Below are 22,431 nucleotides of genomic sequence, written 5' to 3' on the forward strand. Positions count from 1 at the left end.
ACAACAAGCACACGCCTGCATAATTGCGCCTTCTTTGCATTTGTGTATTGAATATTTGATGAACAGCACAATAACAGGGAACGAACAAGAAAAATTAAGATGATGGGCGTGTGATGATTATATTAATTGTTCAGAGCTCGTACGTACGTCCGCTTCCTATATACCTGTTAGCTCGTTGTTTGTAGCTGAAATCTACTCCGATCCGATGCATCCAGTTGGCAAATATTACTCTCTTCTGGACAGCGATACCAATCTTCAAAACACTGGCACTGTACAGCAGCTAGTGTCAAATTTTCTATTAGGAACAGACATACATTCAAACGAAATTATGTTGTTTTATATATGCATGGAAGCGTTTTCAAAAGGCGAATCTGTACATACTTTGTCTTCAGGTTTATAGACTACATACTAGCTAGTCGATAAGTTATTCGTAATCAAAGTTTTTTTTTAAAAAAAGTTTGACTCGTATCCATTAATTAAACCTTGTTCCTACTGTCTAAATCATGTATTTGCGAACTAGCTAGATGGAGGAGCAATAAGAAGATATGTATATAGTAACCTAGCTACCATACACCTCTGCATCTTACTAAACAAACCCATGATAAGGTTGATCAGCAGTATAGTTTATGGTTATGATGGTTCAGGCTTTAGCGGTGGTTAAGCTAACATGTGGGGCTTAGCTTGCTAGCTTTGACATGCATGTTTTCCTTAGGGGTTTGGACTCAGGTCTAAGTCCAAGACATCTATCTTAAAAAAAATTGAAGTTATATATCTTTTGCGCGATGAATATGCATACACACAGTCTTTGTCAGACAAGCATACGTGTAATTAAGTCAGTAGGCGGTGTTCGTACTTTTGGTGGCTGGCTGCCTTCAAACTGAAAGCATAAAGACCAAGGTTACTATTAGCTTGAAGGTCAACAACTTATAATTGAACATCATGTATAGCTACGGCACTGGCGAAAGCGTTACATAAAATACATTTGCTCTCATCATTATTAGCAGTTAGCACAGCTATCTATCTGAGGCACTTCAAACGATTTGTCGTGTTTTTTTTAAACTTTACGTGTAGATACTGTGGGACACTAACACTACGGAAAAGGCTCAAATACTGCGGTGCGGTATATTTTTATAGACGGATTCGGTTATCAACCGTCACTAAAAATCGTGTTTTTACAGACTGTTTCTTAAAAAACTGTCACTAGAAATCATTTTTATTCTTAATTTTTCGAGTTTTTCAAACGACCTCGTATGATGAAACCACCGAAATAAAAGTTGTAGATCTCTAAAAGTATGACCGACGATGAAGATGAAAATAGAGGCATTTGAAATATCTCATAATCGAATTGATTTGATCAATCTAATGATATTTTCATAGCGATTTCATTGATATGGTTGATACAATTTTGAGAGGTTTTAGGGGCTGTTTGTATGCGTATAATGCATAGATTTTTTTTGGACTGTCCCTTTCCACGTCATACGATAGTATGTGTTTCTCTGTTTAACTTGGTTTTATAGGAAATATCATGAATGGTATGGCCCAAATCTACATGTGATTGCTTGACCTTTTCATGCAATTATTTAACTAGCTAATGGTAGCAAGTAACATAGTTCTTGATGTTATCATGGAAGATTCAAGCATGAAGACACAAAAAGGAAGGGAACATGAGGATGGAGATCACGATTGAAAAGGACCATATTATCTCACATTGGATTCCAACAAGTAAGGTCCAGATACGTTGAGTAGACTTGATTCTAGACACTCTTGCACTAAAGTCCATCTAGTAGGCAGACATAAAGATGGATTAGGACCATTAGGCTAGAACTTTCACTACAACCATGAGGTGGGGGAGCTACAAGGTCTTGATGCGCTTATTGGTGTTTGAGCTTGTAATATTTTCCTCCTTTATGTTTACCAATCAATGAGTAGCAATAGGCCGTAACACACATTATGGTCAGAGCCCTTTTAAGTTTCCACGTTCTGACTCCTACTTGTGCCTAGGTTCAATGTGATCACTGACCCATGTTGTGCTCCCTCCTCACTTTCTCTCTTTCTAGTACTCTATGTACCTGGTGTTGTTACGCAATGATAGTCGTCTATATATGTACCTAATGGGTCACATATAGTTAAGTGGTTGGAATAATTGCATAGGTAATTGACTCTAGTGCGAGTAGAGGATTATTGATTATATGTCCAAAATACAACCATTAATCCATGAGAATATTAATGGATCTTTAGGGTAAAAACTCATTGGCAGGGGTATATGTACACAAAAGGTGTCGGTGCTAGAAGGGAGAGACACATCCTAGTCGTCACTCCTACCTCTCTCTCTCTCTCTCTCTCTCTCTCTCTCTCTCTCTCTCTCTAGGGTTACGAGCGCTCAAGCCGTCGACATCATCCTTCCTCTCGTTGCATGTGTGGTGCTAGTATATCGGTGTCGCAGTGTTTCATTCCCGCACATGTGGATATCGTGTTGAGCGGTGACGAACGTGAGGAGCATGAGTGAACGTGTTGCTGCTGTTGGCACACGTGCGTATGATTCTATCCACTATCACGCTTTTATTCCGCTATGTTACCATCCCGTCGTAACGATCTATGATTCTCTACTTGTATTTTATCTAGATTGAACGTGGTGGATATACTAGTACGTAGCATAACATGTTTTTTTTTGAAAACATTATTACGAAACTCTCGAGGGATGGTAAACTTTCGGTGGCAAGTCCCAATAATATAATGACGCATCAATCAGCTATAGTTAGGCGGCATGGATCGATCCTTTATACATGTAGAGAAAATTGGCACCCAACCGATCAACATACAATACTGTCCGTCCATGGTGTGTGAACAGTTATGATTGGCTTGTTCCAACAAGTTCAGCGGCTCTGCATGTGGTTGGTGGCTACTAGAGGAGCTCATCATCCGTCGTCCTGGCTCCTGCTGGGCTGGGCAGACTGGTGCACGTACGTACGTACGTGTGCAGGGCATTGTTAAACCGGGCCGGGGCGCTCTTTTTTGTCGTGGTGCATGCCTCGGAATCCCGCCGCTATTTGCCAAAAGGCATCTCCGTCCGTCGCACTCCCGCCGTGCAGTGACACGCAGGCTGCTCCCGGCGCACCGCGCACATGCCGCTTGCGTGCCGACGATCTTGGCTGCTGGTCCTTTGCCTACTAGCTAGCTGCATGCCCGTGCGTGCGTGCATGCCAATGGTGTTACTCGGGTGACTGTTGCGCCATGTGATGCATGCCCACGCCTAGTCTGCGGCGCCCAAGTGAAAGGAAAAAAAAGATTTCAAGTGAAAGTACGCTTTGGTTTTGGTTAGGCGCCGCGGTCGATCGTCCACATGCATGAATGAATGCATGGGTTTGGTTGGTGAACGTGCTACAGTACGCTGTCCTTTGGCTGTGGTGCCACTTGTTTCACCCATCATCTGCGAGAGCAGTAATATGTTTTTGGTAACGAACAAGATACAAATGCTTTGGAATTTAGGTATTGTCATGTTCAACTAAATTTTAAAAAAATACCACATCATTGTTGAGATGATATATATATCTGCACAAATAAAATATTACTGTACTCTCAATGATAGCACACATATATCAGAAAATATATTGAACTTAACAAATTTAAAGAATAAATTCATCTTGATCTTCTCCTATAACTCTCTATTTAGAAAGTTATTTTAACGTCCATCTAATGAATGTATATAATACTATCAGAGAAAGTAACACTTGAATTATGATCAGTCGAGTAATAGGGTAAATAGATATCAAAGTAACATTCATCATTCTTTCTAGGTATAACATTTGGGCACAAACTTTGTCTTGTAATTTAAAATAGTTCCTTGAGGCCTACACTTTTTCTTGAATATCATTTGTATCCTATAGGTTTACACCCATAGGAACATTCAATGATTTTCCAAGTTCCACAACATAATTGAATCTATCTCACTCTCACTGTCGGAACATACTACTTTGCCGGCAAAGCCCGGAAAATACTCGACAAATTCTTTGACGAGTGTGACTCTCGATAAATGGAGCTTCTTTGTTGAGTGTCAGGACTACAACACTCGACAAAAAAGGCTTTACCGATTCTCAGGTGTGCCTCTTTGCCGAGTGTTATGGTCATTGCACTCGGCAAAGACACTCTGGTATGTTCCTGATTTAGGCCGTAGCTTGTGCTTAATAACATGAATATAATTTTTACGTTCATTGTTTTCTAATTTTCTAGTGAGTTGCAATTCAAATTTGAATTATTCGATGAAATTCAATTAAATGAATTAAATGTAACATATATAGAAAACACTATAAGAAATGTACCAAAGTTGAACATGTAGGTCCAGAGATTGTATGAACACAATACAAAAAATTTGGGTGAAAAAAAGAAAAAAAACAAATAAATTATTTTAAATCAATTTGATTGCATCCATCCATACCCTCGAAAGTCGAAACAATCGTATCCGACCAGCCATGGTGAGGCGAGCCTGCATACGCAATTACGCAATTATGCACAGATACGTTAACTTTGACTGAGCTTTTGTATGAGCAAGTGGAGTGGGGAGCAGCATCGCCGTCGTCGTCCGCGTCCCCTGCTTGGCAGCCATGTTCAGAAGCTGAGTCTGCTGCGTCCGTGCGGGAATTCGCAGCCCCTTGCTCAGATTCCGAACTGAACCTTCTTCTCAATATCCATTATTCCGAGAACGCCAGCGATTGCTGGCTGCCACCATTTGCCCTCTGCTAAATGCCGCGTCATTGTCCAGTACTCTCTGCACTGTCTGAGCACACAGCTTGTCACTCAGCTCCAGCTGCTGCTGGTTCCTACTACTACTACTAGCTAGATAGCTAATGGCGTTGCTGTTCCTGGCTGTGTGCCGGGCATGCATGGATGGGTGGCGACGGGCTACGCCAAGCAGAACATGCACTGCGGCGAGAGCTAGCTAGCGTGACGACGGAGGGGCAGGCAGGCGTACACGGCGTCGGCGCATCGGTACCAGCTGCTGCGCAAGGGGCGGCCGGTACGAGCCGAGCGAGAAGCGCCTCGACGTGCGTGCTCTCCACCCACCGGCAGATACATCCTCGGCCTTCTGCCTCGAAATTAACCAGTCCTAGCTTGGCCTGCATGTCTGTATCTGTGCATCAGGTATATAGGAGTATCTATCTAGTCTAGCTGTAAAGAACAATCGATCCGTTCGACGTACGGCGCTGCTCCTGCTACGATCATGGCGGGATCATGCGTCAGTGTTTCCCTGCGTGCTGCCCTGTGTAACTGAGAAGAAGAAAAAAAGTGTTTTGAGGAAGAAACTGCTCTGTCCGAGCATCAGGTTAGGATCTACTCTATATATTCTAGTAGCCAAAGATGCGCGATCGACGACGCCACTCGTGCGTGCTTATTAGCTTAATGCATCTTATCTGATCCATCCGAAAGGAATTAATTCCCTAATCCGTCCTGTTCCCCCTGCTGTCACCGTCACGCCTCATGAAGAAGCCGTGGATTGGATGGCTGACGATGCATCGATGGCGATAAGCATCATCCATGGATGGCGATACAGGGTGTAAAGGCCCCTCGCTTCACTGAACTTCGCGGGGCTCCCTCCCCCTCCGGCCTCCCGTCGCCGCCGTCCACGTGACTGGCCAGCGCGACCAGGTTTACTAACCGTTGTTTAGACCGAAAATAATGGTTTTACGGATTTATGTTGCTTTTAAACCGAAAATAATGGTTAATTTATAAATAAAAATAAATATGAGATATATCAGAAAAATATTTAATATTTTATTATATTTTTTGTGGTTTTTATATTTTTCAGCACTTCGAATTTTAAACGAATTTTGAAAATAAATGGCTAGGAACCGTTCCCGGGGTAAACCGGTTTTGGTTTCCGTCGGTTTTTTTAACCCTGACCGGTGACCGCGACACAACGTTCAGACGGAAGAAAGGGGAAGGAAAAAACAAGTTTCAGGCGTGAACGACGACCACTCTGTCCGGCGGGTTTTCATTCACGACGCCGCCGCCGCGGCTTTCCGCGTCAGCCCGACGTGCTCCGAGTCCGACGGCCATCTGGACAGGTGGAACGGGAAGCGTTCGCGACTTTCGATCTTGCTCTCGCCACGTGGCCGGTGGCCGCCATCAGCCCTGACGTGGCCGCGCCGAATGCCCCCACGCCGCCGCCCATCTGGCCATCCCCATCCTTTGGGCACTGGCTCGCTGTATGGACGCCGTCCATACGCCGCTCTGCCGCCGGCGATGACGTCTGATCACCAGTCAGTGCATTGTGCATACACCCGTTCTATTTACATGCACAGCCGAAGCAAACAATGAAACAACCGCGCAGCGCTACATGGGTCCGACTGCCAGTCTCATGGGCATGGCGGTGCTTTTGCTTGCTTGGGAGGTACGGCAGGGAAATAAAAAAAAAGCTTTAGATTTCTACCATTTAAGGTCGAAGGGGTAATGGTAAATTGGTAGATAGAGGGGGGTCATAAATGATTAACCGTCAGAACGGGGGGTGAGCTGCGGCCGATAAATAAAACGAGAAACTCCGGCGAGTCTCGCCCCCCTCTTCCCCCCACTCGCTCGCAACTCGCCGCGCGGCGGAAACGCCACGCCCGGGGTGAGATCCGCGCGGGCCCTCGCCTGCCTCGTCACCGTCCCGCGGCCTCCGATCTCCACAGGTGCGACCGACGCCGGCTCATCTCGAATCGTCCGGGGGTCGTCGCTTTCGGATTTGATTTCGCTCGCTCAATCCTGTTGGTGATTTTGGTTCCTGTGTGGCTTTGCGCTGTGTGCATGTGGTGTAGGGCGGCCGGAGGAGTCGGAGGGGCAGAGTGAGATGGCGGCGGAGGAGGGGGCCATGTCGCCGACGAGGATGCTTGCGGAGGGGCACCTGCGGGTGGCCACCGGCGGGGGCGCGCCGGCGGACGGCGGGATCGCCGTCAGACACCTCCCGCACCATCACCCCACTAAGAAAGGTGACCGCCTTTTCATACATACGAGTTTATCTTTCCCTATCCTAAGCACCGATTGTGCTATGTGTGGCCAAATAAATGTTTAGGGTCGCTCCGTCGCTGTAGAGACTGAAATTGAATGGAAATGTTTGGTTCCGTTGTTGCTTAAGGATTTGGCCCTTATATGGTAAGCACTGGTCATGATAGGCGAGCGATCTGTTGCCCTTAGGGTTTCCCAGTTCAAGTTGATGTGCGTACAAATAGGCTATGTTCAATCAAGTTCAATGACATGCTTGATGCTGGTGGATATATTCAGCAATCAGCATAGCACGAATGCTAGCGACTTAAGATGGTGAAGGGCGGGCCTGGTGCAGCGGTAGAGTCTACCATATGTAACCGGAAGGTCCCGGATTCGAGCCTCAGCCTCTGCATATTATGCGGGTAAGGCTTGGCGCTTAAAAATACCCTTCCCTAGACCCCGCACAGTGCGGGAAGCCTACGGCACTGGGTACGCCTTTTATTGGTTTAACGTTGTTGTTTGTTCAACGGGAAAATTACTTGTGTCTGATTCTTTTTGGTTTACAACGCTAGAGTTTCTTGGCTATGGTGTCTAGTGACTCTAAGCTCTCATGCGCTTGTCCGAAATGATTGGGTCCCTGGTTTCGTTATGAAGCAAAATCCTTGCTCCTCAGAACTCCAACAAAGTTAATGCGCCCCTGTCCCCTTTGGGAAATAGCCCGTGCATTTGGTAACTCTTTGGTCAGGTTTTCAATACTGTCCTAGCGCTCCATGATTGATTGCTATATTTCATCAGATCTTTGGAGTGGCATAAGCTTCAGCTTGAAGCCGACCAATCTTGTGTTGGTACTGATGGTGTTTCCCTATTGACAAAAGGGTTGAAACACTGTACAGTATCGATTTTCTTCTCCTTCTGATTGGAAGTTACATCCTAATGATGTGTGATAGGCCAGGAAATTATTCTGCATTTGTCAGTTTCAAATATCATTATAAGTTGAAGTTTCTGTTCTTTTGTTTCACAACCAAATGATCAATAGATATTTATGGCTAAGTGTTTGGGGATGCTTAGGCTTGAGCACAAAGCTTCCATGGGTATAAACCTCAAGTATCTGGCCTTTCCATCTTTTTTTAAAGGTTAATTGTGGTTTGTTATCTCAAATTATACGAGCGTGGTTTATAGAGTAGTTTTTTTGCAAGCAGAACCCTTGTGGTATCCGGATGAAATGATATGCTCCCTTAAAATTTTGGTTGCTCATTGTTTTAGTGGCAGGGTTGTATGGTTCACTTCTTAAATATCATGTTCAGGTGTGGCTGTCTAGGCAATATTTAACTGTTTATTAGGAATGCCTAACTTTTTTTGGCTCCAAGCAAGCCATGTCTGATTTGGCATTTAAATGTCTTGTTTTGTCATTTTTATTTTTAGGTCATCCGCACATTTCTTCATGACATGTTTGTGACATTGGAAGTGCTTTTGCATTATGAATTTGTCAACATGGTAACTGAAGATCTTTTAATCGATTTCACAATACAAATTGTGATGATCAATAAGGCTTTATACTTATTTGCCAGAAAATAAGTAGAGCAAGTTACTAAAAATTATAGTCTTGAGCACGTAAGATCTGGCTATGTATATATAGAAGTGATGGTGATGAGCTAGTTATGTATGAGACATTTATATTTAGAAGTAATAATGATCAACTGATTATGTTTTTTTTTGATTGACTACATGCAATGCTTTTGTAGGAGAGTTTCTTGTTATTCACTTCACTTTAATCAATGGTTCATGCTAGTAACCTCTAACTCTGGTTTTATTTCAGACAATGTTGGTGGGAAAACTGAAAAAGACAATCATGAAGGTGTAAATTCTTTACTATCTGAGGAGTTGGAAAAACTAGCTAATGGGAATAGCAAGGTATGATATACCCTCCATGATTCTGCTTTCATTTATTCTTTGTTCATATGGTATGGTTATTTAACAGTGCTATGTATTGCCGTAAATGCAGATTCCTGGTACATTAGATGAGTATAGAAAGCTTGTCGTTCCAATAATTGAGGAGTATTTTAGTACAGGAGATGTGGAATTGGCAGCTTCTGAGCTGAAGTGTCTTGGATCTGATCAGTTTCATCATTACTTTGTGAAGAAGCTTATATCTATGGCAATGGATCGCCATGACAAAGAAAAAGAAATGGCATCGATTCTGTTATCATCTTTGTATGCTGATCTACTGAGCTCCTACAGGATCAGTGAAGGTTTTATGATGCTTCTGGAGTCTACAGAAGATCTAACTGTTGATATACCGGATGCTACTGATGTATTGGCAGTTTTTATTGCACGGGCTATTGTTGATGAAATTTTGCCTCCTGTTTTCCTCACTCGAGCTAGGGCACTACTTCCAGAATTTTCCAAGGGCATTCAAGTTCTGCAGGTTGTTGAAAAGAGCTATTTGTCAGCTCCCCACCATGCAGAATTAGTTGAACGCAAATGGGGTGGAAGCACACACTCTACTGTAGAAGAAGCAAAAAGTAAGATTAAGAATATTCTAAGAGAATATATTGAGAATGAAGACATAGATGAAGCCTTTAGGTGTATAAGAGAGCTCAGCCTTCCATTTTTCCATCATGAGGTTGTGAAGCGTGCTCTCACCTTTGGTATAGAGAACGTATCCTCGCAACCATCAATCCTTAAGTTATTGAAGGAGGCAGCTGCAAGTTGCTTGATCAGTCCTAATCAAATCTCAAAGGGTTTTTCTAGACTAGCTGAGGGTGTTGACGACTTGAGTCTTGATATTCCTTCTGCTAAAGTTCTTTTTGACAAGCTGGTTTCAACAGCTATATCTGAAGGATGGCTTGATGCTTCTTTTGGTAAATCAGCTGCCCCTGATGAAGAGATACAAAGTACAAGCGTTGTAAAGGTGAAGCGTTTTAAAGAAGAATGTGGCCACATAATTCATGAGTATTTTCTCTCAGATGATGTCCCAGAACTTATTCGAAGCCTTGAAGAGCTTTCTGCTCCAGAATTCAATCCCATTTTCCTCAAGAAGCTTGTGACGCTTGCTATGGATAGAAAGAGCAGAGAGAAGGAGATGGCCTCAGTACTCCTTTCTTCATTGAGATTAGAATTGTTTTCAACTGATGACATCATTGAGGGTTTTGTAATGCTCTTGCAGTCAGCAGAAGACACTGCACTCGACATTGTGGATGCTCCTAGTGAACTTGCTCTCTTCCTAGCTAGGGCAGTGATTGATGAAGTATTAATTCCGCTCAATTTGGATGAAATCAGCATTAAGCTTCGGCCGAACAGCAGTGGCAGCCAAACTGTCCAGATGGCGCGTGCTCTACTGTCAGCTCGCCATTCTGGTGAGCGGATACTGCGGTGCTGGGGCGGTGGCACTGGATGGGCTGTGGAAGATACTAAGGACAAGATCACTAAGCTATTGGAGGAATACAACACTGGTGGTGACCTAGGAGAAGCCTGCAGATGCATCCGTGATCTTGGGATGCCCTTCTTCAACCATGAGGTGGTAAAGAAGGCACTGGTCATGGCGATGGAGAAGCAGAATGACACCAGCATCTTGGTCCTGCTGCAGGAGTGTTTCGGCGAGGGGCTCATAACCATCAACCAGATGACCAAAGGCTTTGCCCGTGTCAAGGAAGGCCTTGATGATCTGATCCTCGACATCCCAAATGCCCAGGAGAAGTTTGGAGAGTATGTGGAGCTGGCAACAGAGCGCGGCTGGCTGCTGCCGACCTTCGCCTCCGTTCCCTGAGCATCCACCACTGGCGATACCTTCCTTATGTGTACATTTGTGCCCATGATGTCATTAGCTCCGTACCAAAGTTTTCCTATTCCTAGTTTACTTATGTTACCGTATACTGGAGGATTGTAGGATGGATGTGGTGTCGGTTGTTGAGATAGTGTCCTATTGGTCTAGTCTGGGAGGGTACTTTTGAGAGTTAAAAGAATAAAGCCATTTCGTTTCAGGTTATGAGATGTACGCTGCAACCTTTGTCCCTGGATGGACCTGGTGGTACCATATTCTTAATATGATTTATTGCCGATCTGGGAAGTGGAAGTGCTTGGAACTATTGCATGGATATCAACACAATACATGATGTAATTCTCGCGATGTACTAACTTGATTCAGATTTAGACAGCAAGGACTATGAAATGGTGTAGAAGGAAAGTTTAGCTAATCAGCAAAAAGTAAGTTGGATTTATTTTGTCTTACGATGGATGACTGAGTTGTGAGCCTTCAAAATTTTGATGAAGACAGTCTACTGTAGTTGCTCTACCATCTGTCTTTATCAAATTCTTTTCGGTTTCACCATTTACTGCGATTTTCTTTCCCCAATAAATGTTAATTGTTTGTGCTAAACAATAGGAACCTGGAATTATTGTTGCAAATAAACTACTAGCTACTTTAGGATCATGCATGTTAAGTCTTAGATAAATTTGGTTATTTTATTTCCATAATTAAAAGAACTTAAAAAGGTATCTCCTTAATTGCTAATTACCTTATCTAGGAGGTGCAGCGCAGAAGGCAGGACCTTTCAGTGCAGTGGGATCAGAGAGGATTAAAGAGATTAAACCCTTTTTATTCAATTTTAATTAGCAAGAGATTTAATTTTCTCCAATCCCTCAATCCACCTCTAACTTAAACAGGCCCTCGGTGGGCGCTTTCCACTGTCCAGTCCTGGCGAATGATGGACGTGTGTTCACCTGGGGGTGGCACTACTATACTATGTGGCTGTGCACTACTATGTGGCTGTCTGGGACACGATGATGAACAAAGAATGTATTGACCTCCGCAGGGCAGTGGCAGCCTCTATTCACTCGGTGCAGTGTGATGCTTGCTGACTGCTGAGGGACAGAAAACTAGGCCGGCCCCAGATCGCGTCGCCATCGATCTCGCCTAGTTTCGTTTCGGTTCACCAGCATCGACCTCAGCCATCTCCCATGCCCCCTGGTGCTGGTAGATGCTGGTGTTGGATCTAAATCCTTGAAATGGTCTGGAGTGTATGTATATTTATTTGCAAACATTTTGCCTTGTTTTAGATTAGATTCTGGACTATCAGGTTTCGTGGTGGCCTATTTTCTGGACACTGTAATCATTCAGCTAATAAAAAGATCATGTAAATTCAGAGAGAGAGCATCAAATCGTCCTACAAAATTCAGAATAACAGAACAATTCACAGGGTTTCGTCGCTGGCGCGCTGTACAACTGCCCACTAGCATTATAAAGGATCTGCATTTCCAAGAAAACATCACTAAATAGTTCCTCAATCCTCAGCTGCCTACCAAGATCAAGAATAGCACAGACCCCTCCTAGACTTCCCTTCAAAATTTGTCCCCGCAGCTGCGGGTGGTGTCCATGTCTCCAGCTTCGGGCAAAATTGGTAAAATCTCGTAGCAGAATCGATTTGTTCCACCCAGTTCACTCGTTCTTTCCTGCAAATTCACAGAGAAATGCAAAAAGGTAAGCTGACACTGCTTTTTTTCAGCATGTCCATGTTCTGCTATCATGATTCACTTTTCCCCAGCAGCGTTGCTTGCGCCGGTCGTTGCAGCTACGCTTGTAAGAAAGCAACATGCTGGTGTGGGGGATGCTCTGGCAGAACAACTGGGGTCAACATGTCGCATGGACAACACTAGGCAAGTAGCAACCGAGCAGGCCAAAAACACTGAACATGGCTATTCCGACCAAGTGATGTGAAAATGCATAGCAATTTACCTCCATTACATGGACTGTTTTGGGGCTCTCCAGCAGAGTAGATTCGAGCCAAAGCGTGAATTCTTGCTCCACCTGCAGAAGAAACGAAGTAGTTCAGCACTCGTTCGTCACACGGTATGGCTGTATGAGATCGTGTGGCTAAACGGCTGCCTGTGGAGAAGCACATGAATCGACGCTATCAATCAATTCAAAGCACAGTGGAACAGTGCAAGGTTTAGACCGCTTACAAGTCATCGTCTCTTGAACTGTAAGTAGCTCTTGAATCTGATCTTGGACACTGCTCGTAGGGCTCATACGCGCAGAAGTACGTATCGAACTCTTTCTTAGGCAGGAAATCCATCTTGTTATGTGGCTGGACCCTCAGACAGATGGTGTGCGCTGCGCCAGAAGACAGCAGCTTCTTCTGAAGCTTGAGCGTTCGCGAGAAGCAGTTCGGCTGTAGGTCAGGCTCCTGCTGCGTGCCATCAGAGCGGCCCTGCTCACGCACACCCTTTGGGTAGCCAGTCTCCGACCTGCACGTCCTTGTCAGGTCATCTGCCGTGGATCTGCTTGACGTCAAGGTACTCCGGGCGTCATCCTCGCAACCGTGGACCGTTGTTGGTTTCGAATCGACACGTCGCATGGTGTATGGTGATTCCTGCTGGCTAGAGGTGTAGCCTTTAAGCGGTGTCTCTCTTGCTCCAGGCCCCCTCGCAGCTTCGTCTTCATCAGTCACGACTGAATCTGACAGCTCTTGCTTCCGGCCAGAGCAGTTGAGAAAGCTGAACGGCTGTCTCTTCAACCTAGCATCTTTGCTCACTGGGCATGGCACGAGTTTGAATCTGATCTCCACATTGCACCCAAGAACGTGTTGCAAAGAGGATTCTATTAGGCTTTGCATTTTCTCCGCTCTTGACAGGTGATCTGGGTGTTCAAAACCAACTTCTGCTATGGCCAGCTCTGAGAATTTGTACATACAGTGTATCATTTTCAGCACAATCCATATATAAAACTCAATTGAGATGGCATGTTTGTTTTTTACCTTCGGTGACGTGAACCGACGATAAGAAGCCTTCTTTCCTGAGGAAACTTTTAGCTGACCTAGATCGACACTTTCCAATGGCTCTCCTCCATATGTTCTCGAGCTTAAGCCGCCTACAGTGTCTCTCAGAACAGTTGGACTTGCTGCTGTTACATGCCTGGCAAAAATTGGCACTTGAGTGCACCTTGGAAACCCAGTCATCTGCACAATGGGATATCAAAAATGGTTATCGTTCCATTCTGTATGGGAATTGGAATTACATGGGATACTGAGGATTGGTATGATTACCTGTATATCCAGTTACTGAATGTGCATGCATATCATTTGTTTCAGCAACAGGGTTAGGTTCATTGGTGCTAAACTGCAAAAGCGCAACTGTAACCCAAGTAGCCTGATTCCTTGATGTTCTCAATTGTTTTTCAGTTTCTGATAGTATCTTCAGTGCATGTCTTAGTTTCTTTATTCCAACCTCTGATACTGCATAATCGTGACAAAAAAAATACCAGACTTGAGACGAAAACCTTTGTGGAACAAACAGGGATGTAGATAGACACAGTTTCAAAACCAAGAAAAAAAAGTAAGATCACACCAATTTTCCAACAATAAATGTATGGTCACGTAGTTGGTTCAATTCAAGCATCTTAAAAGATAATAGCACACAATTTTGAACAACAGGAGAATGCTCATGTGGCAAATAAGAAAGAAACATGGCAAGGAAAGGACATTTACATGCATATCTACCCAAGAAACTTTTGCTGACTTCCGTGACTGCAGATTGACATCTCCCTGAGAGAATGTCCATAATAAGGTTGGCCAACTGAGACACCAGCTGCAGAGGATCGATTGCTGACCCCATAAGTTCTCGAGCTCGTCTTACGGTATTGGTTGTGTCGGATGACAACGCTAGATCAAGCAATTCAATCAACTCATCATCAGACACAGATCCTACCTGCAAATAACAGTTATATAAGCAAGACAATACTGACTTTATGATATACTAGTTAGAGCATGACAGACGACAATAGACAATAGACAACTCACAAGTTCATGCACAAGAGAAATTGTGACCTTCTTCCCAAGCAAACTGAGTTGATCAAGCATTATTTCTGAATCTCTAAGAGAACCATTAGACTTTGCAGCAATGAAGTACAACCCATCATGGTCAAATTCCAATCCTTCTTCTATACAGATCCTCTCCAACCTGTAGACAATATCCGCCACCTTTATCTTTGGAAAATGGAACTTCTGACAATGTGTGATGGAAGCGCGAGGCAGGCTTTCTATGTCAGAAGTGATCATAATGTACACCGTGTGCCGGTATGGCTCGTCAAGGCTCTTCAGTATTGCTGACCATGCATCTTCTCGCAAGAGGTGGCACTCATCTACTATGAAGACCTTGAAGCGCGAGGAGTATGGCACGAGCGATGCGCTCTTGAGAAGTGCCTTCACTCGGCCTAGACGATCCATTTTCGCAGCGTCAAGCTCTTTCACATCTCTGCTCTTCCCAGAGAAAAGAATGACACACTCTTTACAGAACCCACACGGCCTTTGCTCCTCAAGAGATACACAGTTCAGTGCCGCGGCAAAAATCCTTGCCGTGGATGTCTTGCCTGTACCCCGGGGGCCATGGAACAAGTACATTGGAGCAACTTTTCCTTTGCAAGTGGAATATAGGAGGGACTGGGCAACGACATTTAGGCCAATCAGTTCACTGAAGGAACGAGGGCGGAACTTCTGGCTTAGACACCTCAGTGTCTCAGTGTATGGTACATTGCCTTGGAATGCTGCCTCAATCCCATCTGTGGATAAGAGAGGTTGGTCTGGACCATCGCTGTCAGAATAAAGCTCCCGGTACTTTGACGCTCCTGACCAGCAGTAGCTTATACCACAGCCACTGAAATTGGATCCCACGACATCATTTGACCTCAGTCGTGTATCCTCGGTTCCATGCCCCAAAGTGCTTCTTCTTGACCCAACTGAGCGTGCCTCACTGGCTGACATGCAGGGGCTCCCAACACGGCTCATTGCAGCAGAAGACTTGCTCCTGGATTTGGAGCAGCCTGGCATTTTCACCTCTTCGTCAGACTTATCTGGCATTGCAAGTTTTGGTCTTTCATAGGAATTCACTTCCCCCTCTTCCTTATCTGCATCCACATTGCTGACCATATTGTCTGCCAATTGACGGATAGAGCTATGGTTTGAGTGGTTAGAATCCAATGACTTGCGGTGGCCGTCTTGGCGGACACGGTGAACCTGCTTGCTTCTTGGTGGGTTCAGTCCTCTGATCCTGACAGCAGAAGATTTCCTATACGATGCAGTCCTTGCGCTTGGTCCCCGGAAACTCCGCTCTGACCCCATTGTAGTAGGCTCAGCTCCCACATCTTCGTCTTCCCCAACCAGGTGATGGTGTGCTGACCTGCCAAGCTCCGGAGTCACCCCATTGCTAGAAGCAGTCTCCCAGATCATGTGATCGGAAGGAGACGCGTACTTGCTCATCGAGTTTGTCGCTGGATCCCGCAGCGACCTCACTCGCTTGAGCTGCACCAAGGTTCTTGACAGTGGGGCATCCACAGACACAGAGTGGCGCCTCATGTCCATCATCTTGAATACGCACTCCTCTGTTCCAACTTACCCAGCAATAATGGAAGGCGGTATCTTCAATGTTGGCATGAAAATGTAGTCCTTCTTTTGATTACGGCATGACCCATTGTAGCGAAGTCACTGCATAAGATCAGGCACAAGAACCATAAGAACACATGTTTTCCGTACTTGCCCTGATTCTCCTCCCCTTGCACAGCCAACAAGGGGCTTCAGCTCAGATGAGAGATCAGGGCAAGATGTAGCTGGACACATCATCAAGTCTGAGAAAACGGTGCTAAAGTGAATCAATTGCATGGCTTTTGAGCTCAAACAGAAAATGATGCATGTCGTGGATCTCCAATAAGTATTAAATCCAGGCCAGAACTTGAGGCGGATATATAAAAGCATAATAGAGGAGGAAAAGGATTTTAAAAAGAAGTTAAATTAAAATCTATCTTGGCAGTATTGGAGCAATTATTTCTACTAGGAGTATACACTAGGACTGGCCCATAGGCCATATAAACGAAGTATGAAATCTTGAGGTCCCAGAGTCATTCAATAAGAGCACATATCAGGATAGTAAAAGGAAATGCCTCGTTTTTTTTTCTCACCGAAATGAAAGGTAAAACAGTGCAGATAATCCACACACTCTCTCCTTTTCTAACGAACTTGGGGCTCCCAAGGAAAAAAACAAACAAACAGCACCAAGTGTGAAGAAAACAATCAAAAAGTCAAAACCTACCCTGGCCTCAGCCCTACACCCCCACCAGTAGCCTGCACTTAAAAACAGAAGAGATTTGCACAGCTGCAAGTACCAATCACCACCGTTAACCTCTCGTAGAAATATATGACATGGCACAACAAACCAAAGAAAGAAAGAAAAAACTACTCAAAGGACAGCGAAGAACCCCTCTCAGAACCTCGAATAAACACAATCAGTGAAGATCGCAAGATCTTTGGGCCCATATCTCCCAACCAGCAATGGTTCAGTTCCTGACTTCCTGCTACCGCATAGACGCATGCAACGATGGGTGCGTTCCTTTCCTTGTCGTTTTAGCTCCTCGCAAGAACGCGGATCAGAACTTATAGCAGAACTCGACCCCCAACAAACCAGTGCTGCTGCGGCATTGCGAAAGAAGCCCGCGAGATCCAGGCCAGCGGCGGCGGGGGGCAAGCAAACGCCGAGACGCGCGGCAAGGAATGCGGGACGGAGGGGAAGTGAACAGAACCCGTCGGTCGGGATTAAAGCGAAGAATGCGCGAGGAACAACGGAGGACATGACGATTTCTCACCAGGAGGAAGCCTGGGCGCGCACGGAGGCGGCGGCGGCACGGGGCGAGGAGGGAACGGCCAGGGCTTTTTGCCTCGACGGGGTCGGGACAGCGCCGCGTGAGGCCTGCTCTGCTACGGTACAGCGTGGTAAATGGTAGCGGCGGGTACAGTCAGACTACTCAGCCGGTCGGCCCAGCACCTCACCTCACGGCTCACTCTCAGGTCTCAGCTGAGCTAGCGCCGCTGAAGCCTGGACAATGGACATGAGGGCGGGGGCCGGGGAGCGTGTGAGCAAGCCACTGAGCAGCACCAGCCAGCGGCAGCGTGGGTGTGGTCAGTGGCAGAACGGCACGGAAAAGGGCAGGTTTGGGGGTGAACAAGTGCAGTGGCCATGGCGACGGGACGGGTGTACCCCCCCCCCCCCCCCCCCCCCCCCCCGGTCCTGGGCGGTGGGGCCGCGGCAGCCTCGTCGACCGTGCCTGAGCGATGGCGTTTCTGTAGTTTTGTCGGAGGCTGGAGGGTGGTGGCGTGGTGCGCAGCGTAGAGGTTGGGGTGTTTGAGTGAGTGAAAGGCTGCTAGGCTTTTCTGTTCGTTGCGGTGGCTGGCTGCTGGGCAACAAAGCAGAGCACGAGAGTGGTCACGCTCTGTCGACGTGTTCTTTTCTCGGACTGAAGAGCAAAAGCGTTGTTTTCACGTGCACCTCCGTGTTGCTTGAAATTACACAAGGGTCCGTTTTGAAAATCCATGGATGCCATGCCTCTTGGTCCGGTTTTTGTGAAGCACACGCTATAGGACAAACGAACTATTAGTCTACAGTACCTTCAGACCGGTTTTCATGGCTAAACGTAGGTGACCTTGATCGGAGAGGAGCACTTGCTCCCGATTTTTCTAGACGTTTAACTAAAAAACAAAATAGAGGATAATATTAAAATTTATTTATATATCCAAAACAAATTTATTGCATACATTCAATGCTCAAAATAATGATATTTATTATATATTCTAAATATTTGTATGCTTTTGTATATATGTTTGTTAATTTTTTTACGAGCACCTCTTTAGATGCTCTAACAAATCTATTTTTTTCTTGAACCGGGGTTTACAGAGCTCTAATTATTTGACTAAAACATAAACTAAAGCTAAAAACAAACCAACCATTATCTCTCTCTCTTTGTATATATAGAAGCTTCATCGGACCAGAAACATTCTATCTTTCTTGTCGAACAAGGCTTTTGGTTCTTTCTCGTTTCTGCTTCGTAAATCTGGACCTTTGGCGACAAAGTTGTAGGCTTCTATTCACACCTTCGCAACATCAATGTGCATACGAAGCTTGGTAGCTCCTATTTTTCTAATTTGTGGATTGCTATTGGAGAAGGTTTGCTTTGCTTTCTCCTTGTGTTGTACCTGAAACACATTCTCTCAACCCGAAGGTAAAGGGGTTTGGGGATCTTCGGCAATATAGGCACTCAACACCTCCAACGGTGACTTCTTAATGCCCTCATGTTTTAGTTCTAGTTTGACAACATGGATGTGATCATCTCAAAATTGAAAGCTCTCTTGTGAGTTTTGGTGGTTTGACGACAACCCAATTAAAAGACTGACAGGTGTGTTAAGTGTTGGATATGTGCTTAGTGTAAAGCTTATAAAGTTTAACACAAGTGTTTAAGAGTGATGGTCCAAACCCTGAGTTGATTATGGTTGTGTACATCACGAGTGAAGGAGAATATCGCTTAAGTGAGTCTTGGTGTTCATATCTTGAAGACAGCTGATCAAGCCATGGATGGAAGCAAGAAGAGCTTTGAGGTATCGAGTGCATGGGAGAAGGTTAAGGAGGCCAAGGAACCCAAAGCTAGGGGTGAAGAAGAAGACTTGCAAAGTCAAGATTGGTCGAGTTGAGAAGAGCAATGGTGCATCGAGGATCACTACTTAAGGATGTGACTTACAGCCAATGAAGTAACGTCTATAGTTGTGTGGTGTAAGTCATAAGGCTCAAGTTCAAGTTCAAAATGTAGAGCAAGGTCACTAGAAGGAGGTGTAGTGTCAAAGCCAGAATATGGAAGCAGCCAAAGAGCTAAGTTCATTATAGCTTTTAGTTTAGGTTGTTCATGTGTTTGGATATGTTCTGTGTGACCTTTGTGCAGGGTGTTGGAGCTCAAGAATGGCAATCGAGATCAATTCATGGAGACTTGGAGTTTTGGAGTCCAATATCGACCTCAAATAGGCCAAAGGAAGCAAAACAGTGAAGTAGGTTAAGTATGCAGGTTTGAGTGTTCAAACATGTTGCATACACCTCTTACTATGTGAAAGTCGCTTAGAGGGTGGGTGAATAGGCAAATCTGAAATTTATAAACTTTAAGCACCACTACAAGCCGGGGTTAGCGTTAGAAATAAAAGCGAGTCCGAAAGAGAGGGTGAAAACAAATCACAAGCAAATGGAGAGTGTGACACGATGATTTGTTTTGCCGAGGTTCGGTTCTTGCAAACCTACTCTCCGTTGAGATGGTCACAAAGACCGGGTCTCTTTCAACCCTTTCCCTCTCTCAAACGGTCACCTAGACAGAGTGAGCTTTTCTCCTCAATCAATTGGGACACTTAGTCCCCACAAGGACCACCACACAATTGGTATCTCTTGCTTTGATTACAAATGTCTTGGGAACAAGAATGAGGAAGAAGAAAAGCGATCCAAGCGCAAGAGCTCAAAGAACACGAGCAAAAACTCTCTCTTCTAGTCACTAATTGCTTTGAGTGGAATTGGAACTTGAAGAGGCTTTGATTCAATCTAATTGTGTCTTGTATTGAATGCACTAACTCTTGTATTGAATGTGTTGACTGAAAAACTTGGATGCCTTGAAGTGTGGTGGTTGGGGGGTATTTATAGCCCCAACCACCAAAGTGGCTGTTGGGAGAGGCTGATGTCAATGGGCGCACCGGACAGTCCGGTGCGCCAGCCACGTCACCCAACCGTTAGGGTTCGACCGTTGGAGCTCTCACATGTGGGGCCACCAGACAGTCACTGTTCACTGTCCGGTGTGCCTTCTGGCGCTGCTCTGACTCTGCGCGCGCTGTCCGCGCACTGTAGCTGTGTCAGCCGACCGTTGAACTCGACCGTTGCGCTGGCGACCGTTGCTCCGCTTGTCACACCAGACAGTCCGGTGCTACACCGGACAGTCTGGTGAATTATAGTAGAGTGGCTCCCCCAAAAACCCGAAGCGGAGCAGTTCAGAGTCATTCTCCCTGGTGCACCGGACATTGTCCGGTGCGCCAGACCAGGGCAGCCTTCGGTTGGTTTTGCTCCTTTCTATTTGAACCCTTTCTTGGACTTTTTATTGGTTTGTGTTGAACCTTTGGCACCTGTAGAACTTATAATCTAGAGCAAACTAGTTAGTCCAATTATTTGTGTTGGGCAATTCAACCACCAAAATCATTTAGGAAAATGTTTGACCCTATTTCCCTTTCAATCTCCCCCTTTTTGGTGATTGATGCCAACACAAACCAAAGCAAATATGTAAGTGCAGAATTGAACTAGTTTGCATAAAGTAAGTGCAAAGGTTGCTTGGAATTAAACCAATTTATACTTTCTTAAGATATGCATGGATTGCTTTCTTCATTTTAACATTTTGGACCACGCATGCACCACTTGTTTTGTTTTTGCAAATGTTTTGGAAATTCTTTTTCAAAGTATTTTTGAAAATAGTCAAAGGTATATAAATAAGATTTTGAGAAGCATTTTCAAGATTTGAAATTTTCTTCCCCTATTTCAAATGCTTTTCCTTTGACTAAACAAAACTCCTCCTCAATGAAATTATCCTCTTAGTATTCAAGAGGGTTTTAGATATTAATTTTGAAAGAGGTCATACCAATTTGAAATTATATCAAAAATAAGATACCAATTGAAAAACTTCTTTAATACAAATTGAAAGACTGCATTTAAACATTTTTGAAATTGGTGGTGGTGCGGTCCTTTTGCTTTGGGCTAATACTTTCTCCCCCTTTGGCATGAATCGCCAAAAACGGATACTTTGTGATTGAAATATGAGCCCTTTTCAAACTCTCTCCCCCTTTGGCAAATAATATATGAGTGAAGGATTATACCAAAGTTGGAGAGTGACGCGGAGTGACGGCGAATGATAAATAATACGATGGAGTGGAGTGGAAGCCTTGTCTTCGCCGAGGACTCCATTTCCCTTTCAATCTATGACTTAGCATGAAATACACTTGAAAAACACATTAGTCATAGCACATGAAAGAGATATGATCAAAGGTATAAATGAGCTATGTGTGCAATGAATCAATCAAAGTTCCTAGAATCAAGAATGTTTAGCTCATGCCTAAGTTTGGTAAAAGTTTTCTCATCTAATGGTTTGGTAAAGATATCGGCTAATTGTTCTTTGGTGCTAACATAAGAAATCTTGATATCCCCCCTTTGTTGGTGATCCCTCAAAAAGTGATACCGAATGGCTATGTGCTTAGTGCGGCTGTGCTCAACGGGATTATCCACCATGCGGATTGCACTCTCATTATCATATAGGAGAGGGACTTTGTTTAATTTGTAACCATAATCCCTAAGGGTTTGCCTCATCCAAAGTAATTGCACGCAACAATGGCCTGCGGCAATATACTCGGCTTCGGCGGTAGAAAGAGCTACTGAATTTTGTTTCTTTGAAGCCCAAGACACCATTGATCTTCCCAAGAACTGACAAGTCCCTGATGTGCTCTTTCTATCAATCTTACATCCTGCCCAATCAGCATCTGAATAACCTATTAAATCAAAAGTGGATCCCTTAGGGTACCAAAGACCAAACTTAGGTGTATGAACTAAATATCTCAAGATTCGTTTTACGGCCCTAAGGTGAACTTCCTTAGGATCGGC

General features: G+C 44.7%; 2 protein-coding genes across 5 annotated transcripts; one reads left to right on the forward strand and one right to left on the reverse strand.

The window, feature by feature from the left end:
* The first annotated feature begins 6,548 nt into the window (after positions 1-6,548).
* Positions 6,549-10,942, forward strand: LOC100281524 (uncharacterized). The gene is given in 4 exon segments (NM_001154442.1): positions 6,549-6,665; positions 6,792-6,962; positions 8,774-8,868; positions 8,960-10,942. Coding segments are annotated over 3 exon segments (1,998 nt in total). The 5' UTR covers positions 6,549-6,665; positions 6,792-6,823; the 3' UTR covers positions 10,724-10,942.
* A 1,126-nt stretch (positions 10,943-12,068) lies between these two features.
* Positions 12,069-17,940, reverse strand: LOC100193108 (uncharacterized). 4 transcript variants are annotated; one of them, XM_008668921.3, is made up of 8 exons: positions 17,210-17,524; positions 14,751-16,430; positions 14,439-14,658; positions 13,998-14,186; positions 13,710-13,910; positions 12,916-13,627; positions 12,689-12,760; positions 12,069-12,405 (listed from the first exon to the last, which is right to left on the reverse strand). In XM_008668921.3, the coding sequence occupies exons 2-7, from the start codon at positions 16,308-16,310 to the stop codon at positions 12,694-12,696; spliced, it is 2,949 nt and encodes a 982-aa protein (XP_008667143.1). In that variant the 5' UTR covers positions 16,311-16,430; positions 17,210-17,524; the 3' UTR covers positions 12,069-12,405; positions 12,689-12,693. The 4 variants fall into 4 exon arrangements, with proteins under 4 accessions (XP_008667143.1, XP_008667142.1, NP_001345566.1 ...); XM_008668920.4 differs by lacking the exon at positions 17,210-17,524 and adding an exon at positions 17,032-17,169; NM_001358637.1 differs by lacking the exon at positions 17,210-17,524 and adding an exon at positions 17,582-17,929 and having other exon boundaries at positions 12,076-12,405.
* Between the last annotated feature and the right edge of the window lie 4,491 nt (positions 17,941-22,431).

The sequence above is a fragment of the Zea mays genome, chromosome 2 (genome assembly GCF_902167145.1).
Source record: "Zea mays cultivar B73 chromosome 2, Zm-B73-REFERENCE-NAM-5.0, whole genome shotgun sequence".
Classification (NCBI taxonomy): Eukaryota; Viridiplantae; Streptophyta; class Magnoliopsida; order Poales; family Poaceae; genus Zea; species Zea mays.

Excerpts from the sequence above, each read along its gene's own strand:
- LOC100193108 (XM_008668921.3), bottom strand. The coding sequence starts at position 16,310 with ATGATGGACATGAGGCGCCACTCTGTGTCTGTGGATGCCCCACTGTCA. Across the intron at positions 14,187-14,438 it reads TTTCTTGGGTAGATATGCAT|TATCAGAGGTTGGAATAAAG; the intron begins GTAAATGTCCTT and ends ACGATTATGCAG. Across the intron at positions 13,911-13,997 it reads TTCAGTAACTGGATATACAG|ATGACTGGGTTTCCAAGGTG; the intron begins GTAATCATACCA and ends CCCATTGTGCAG.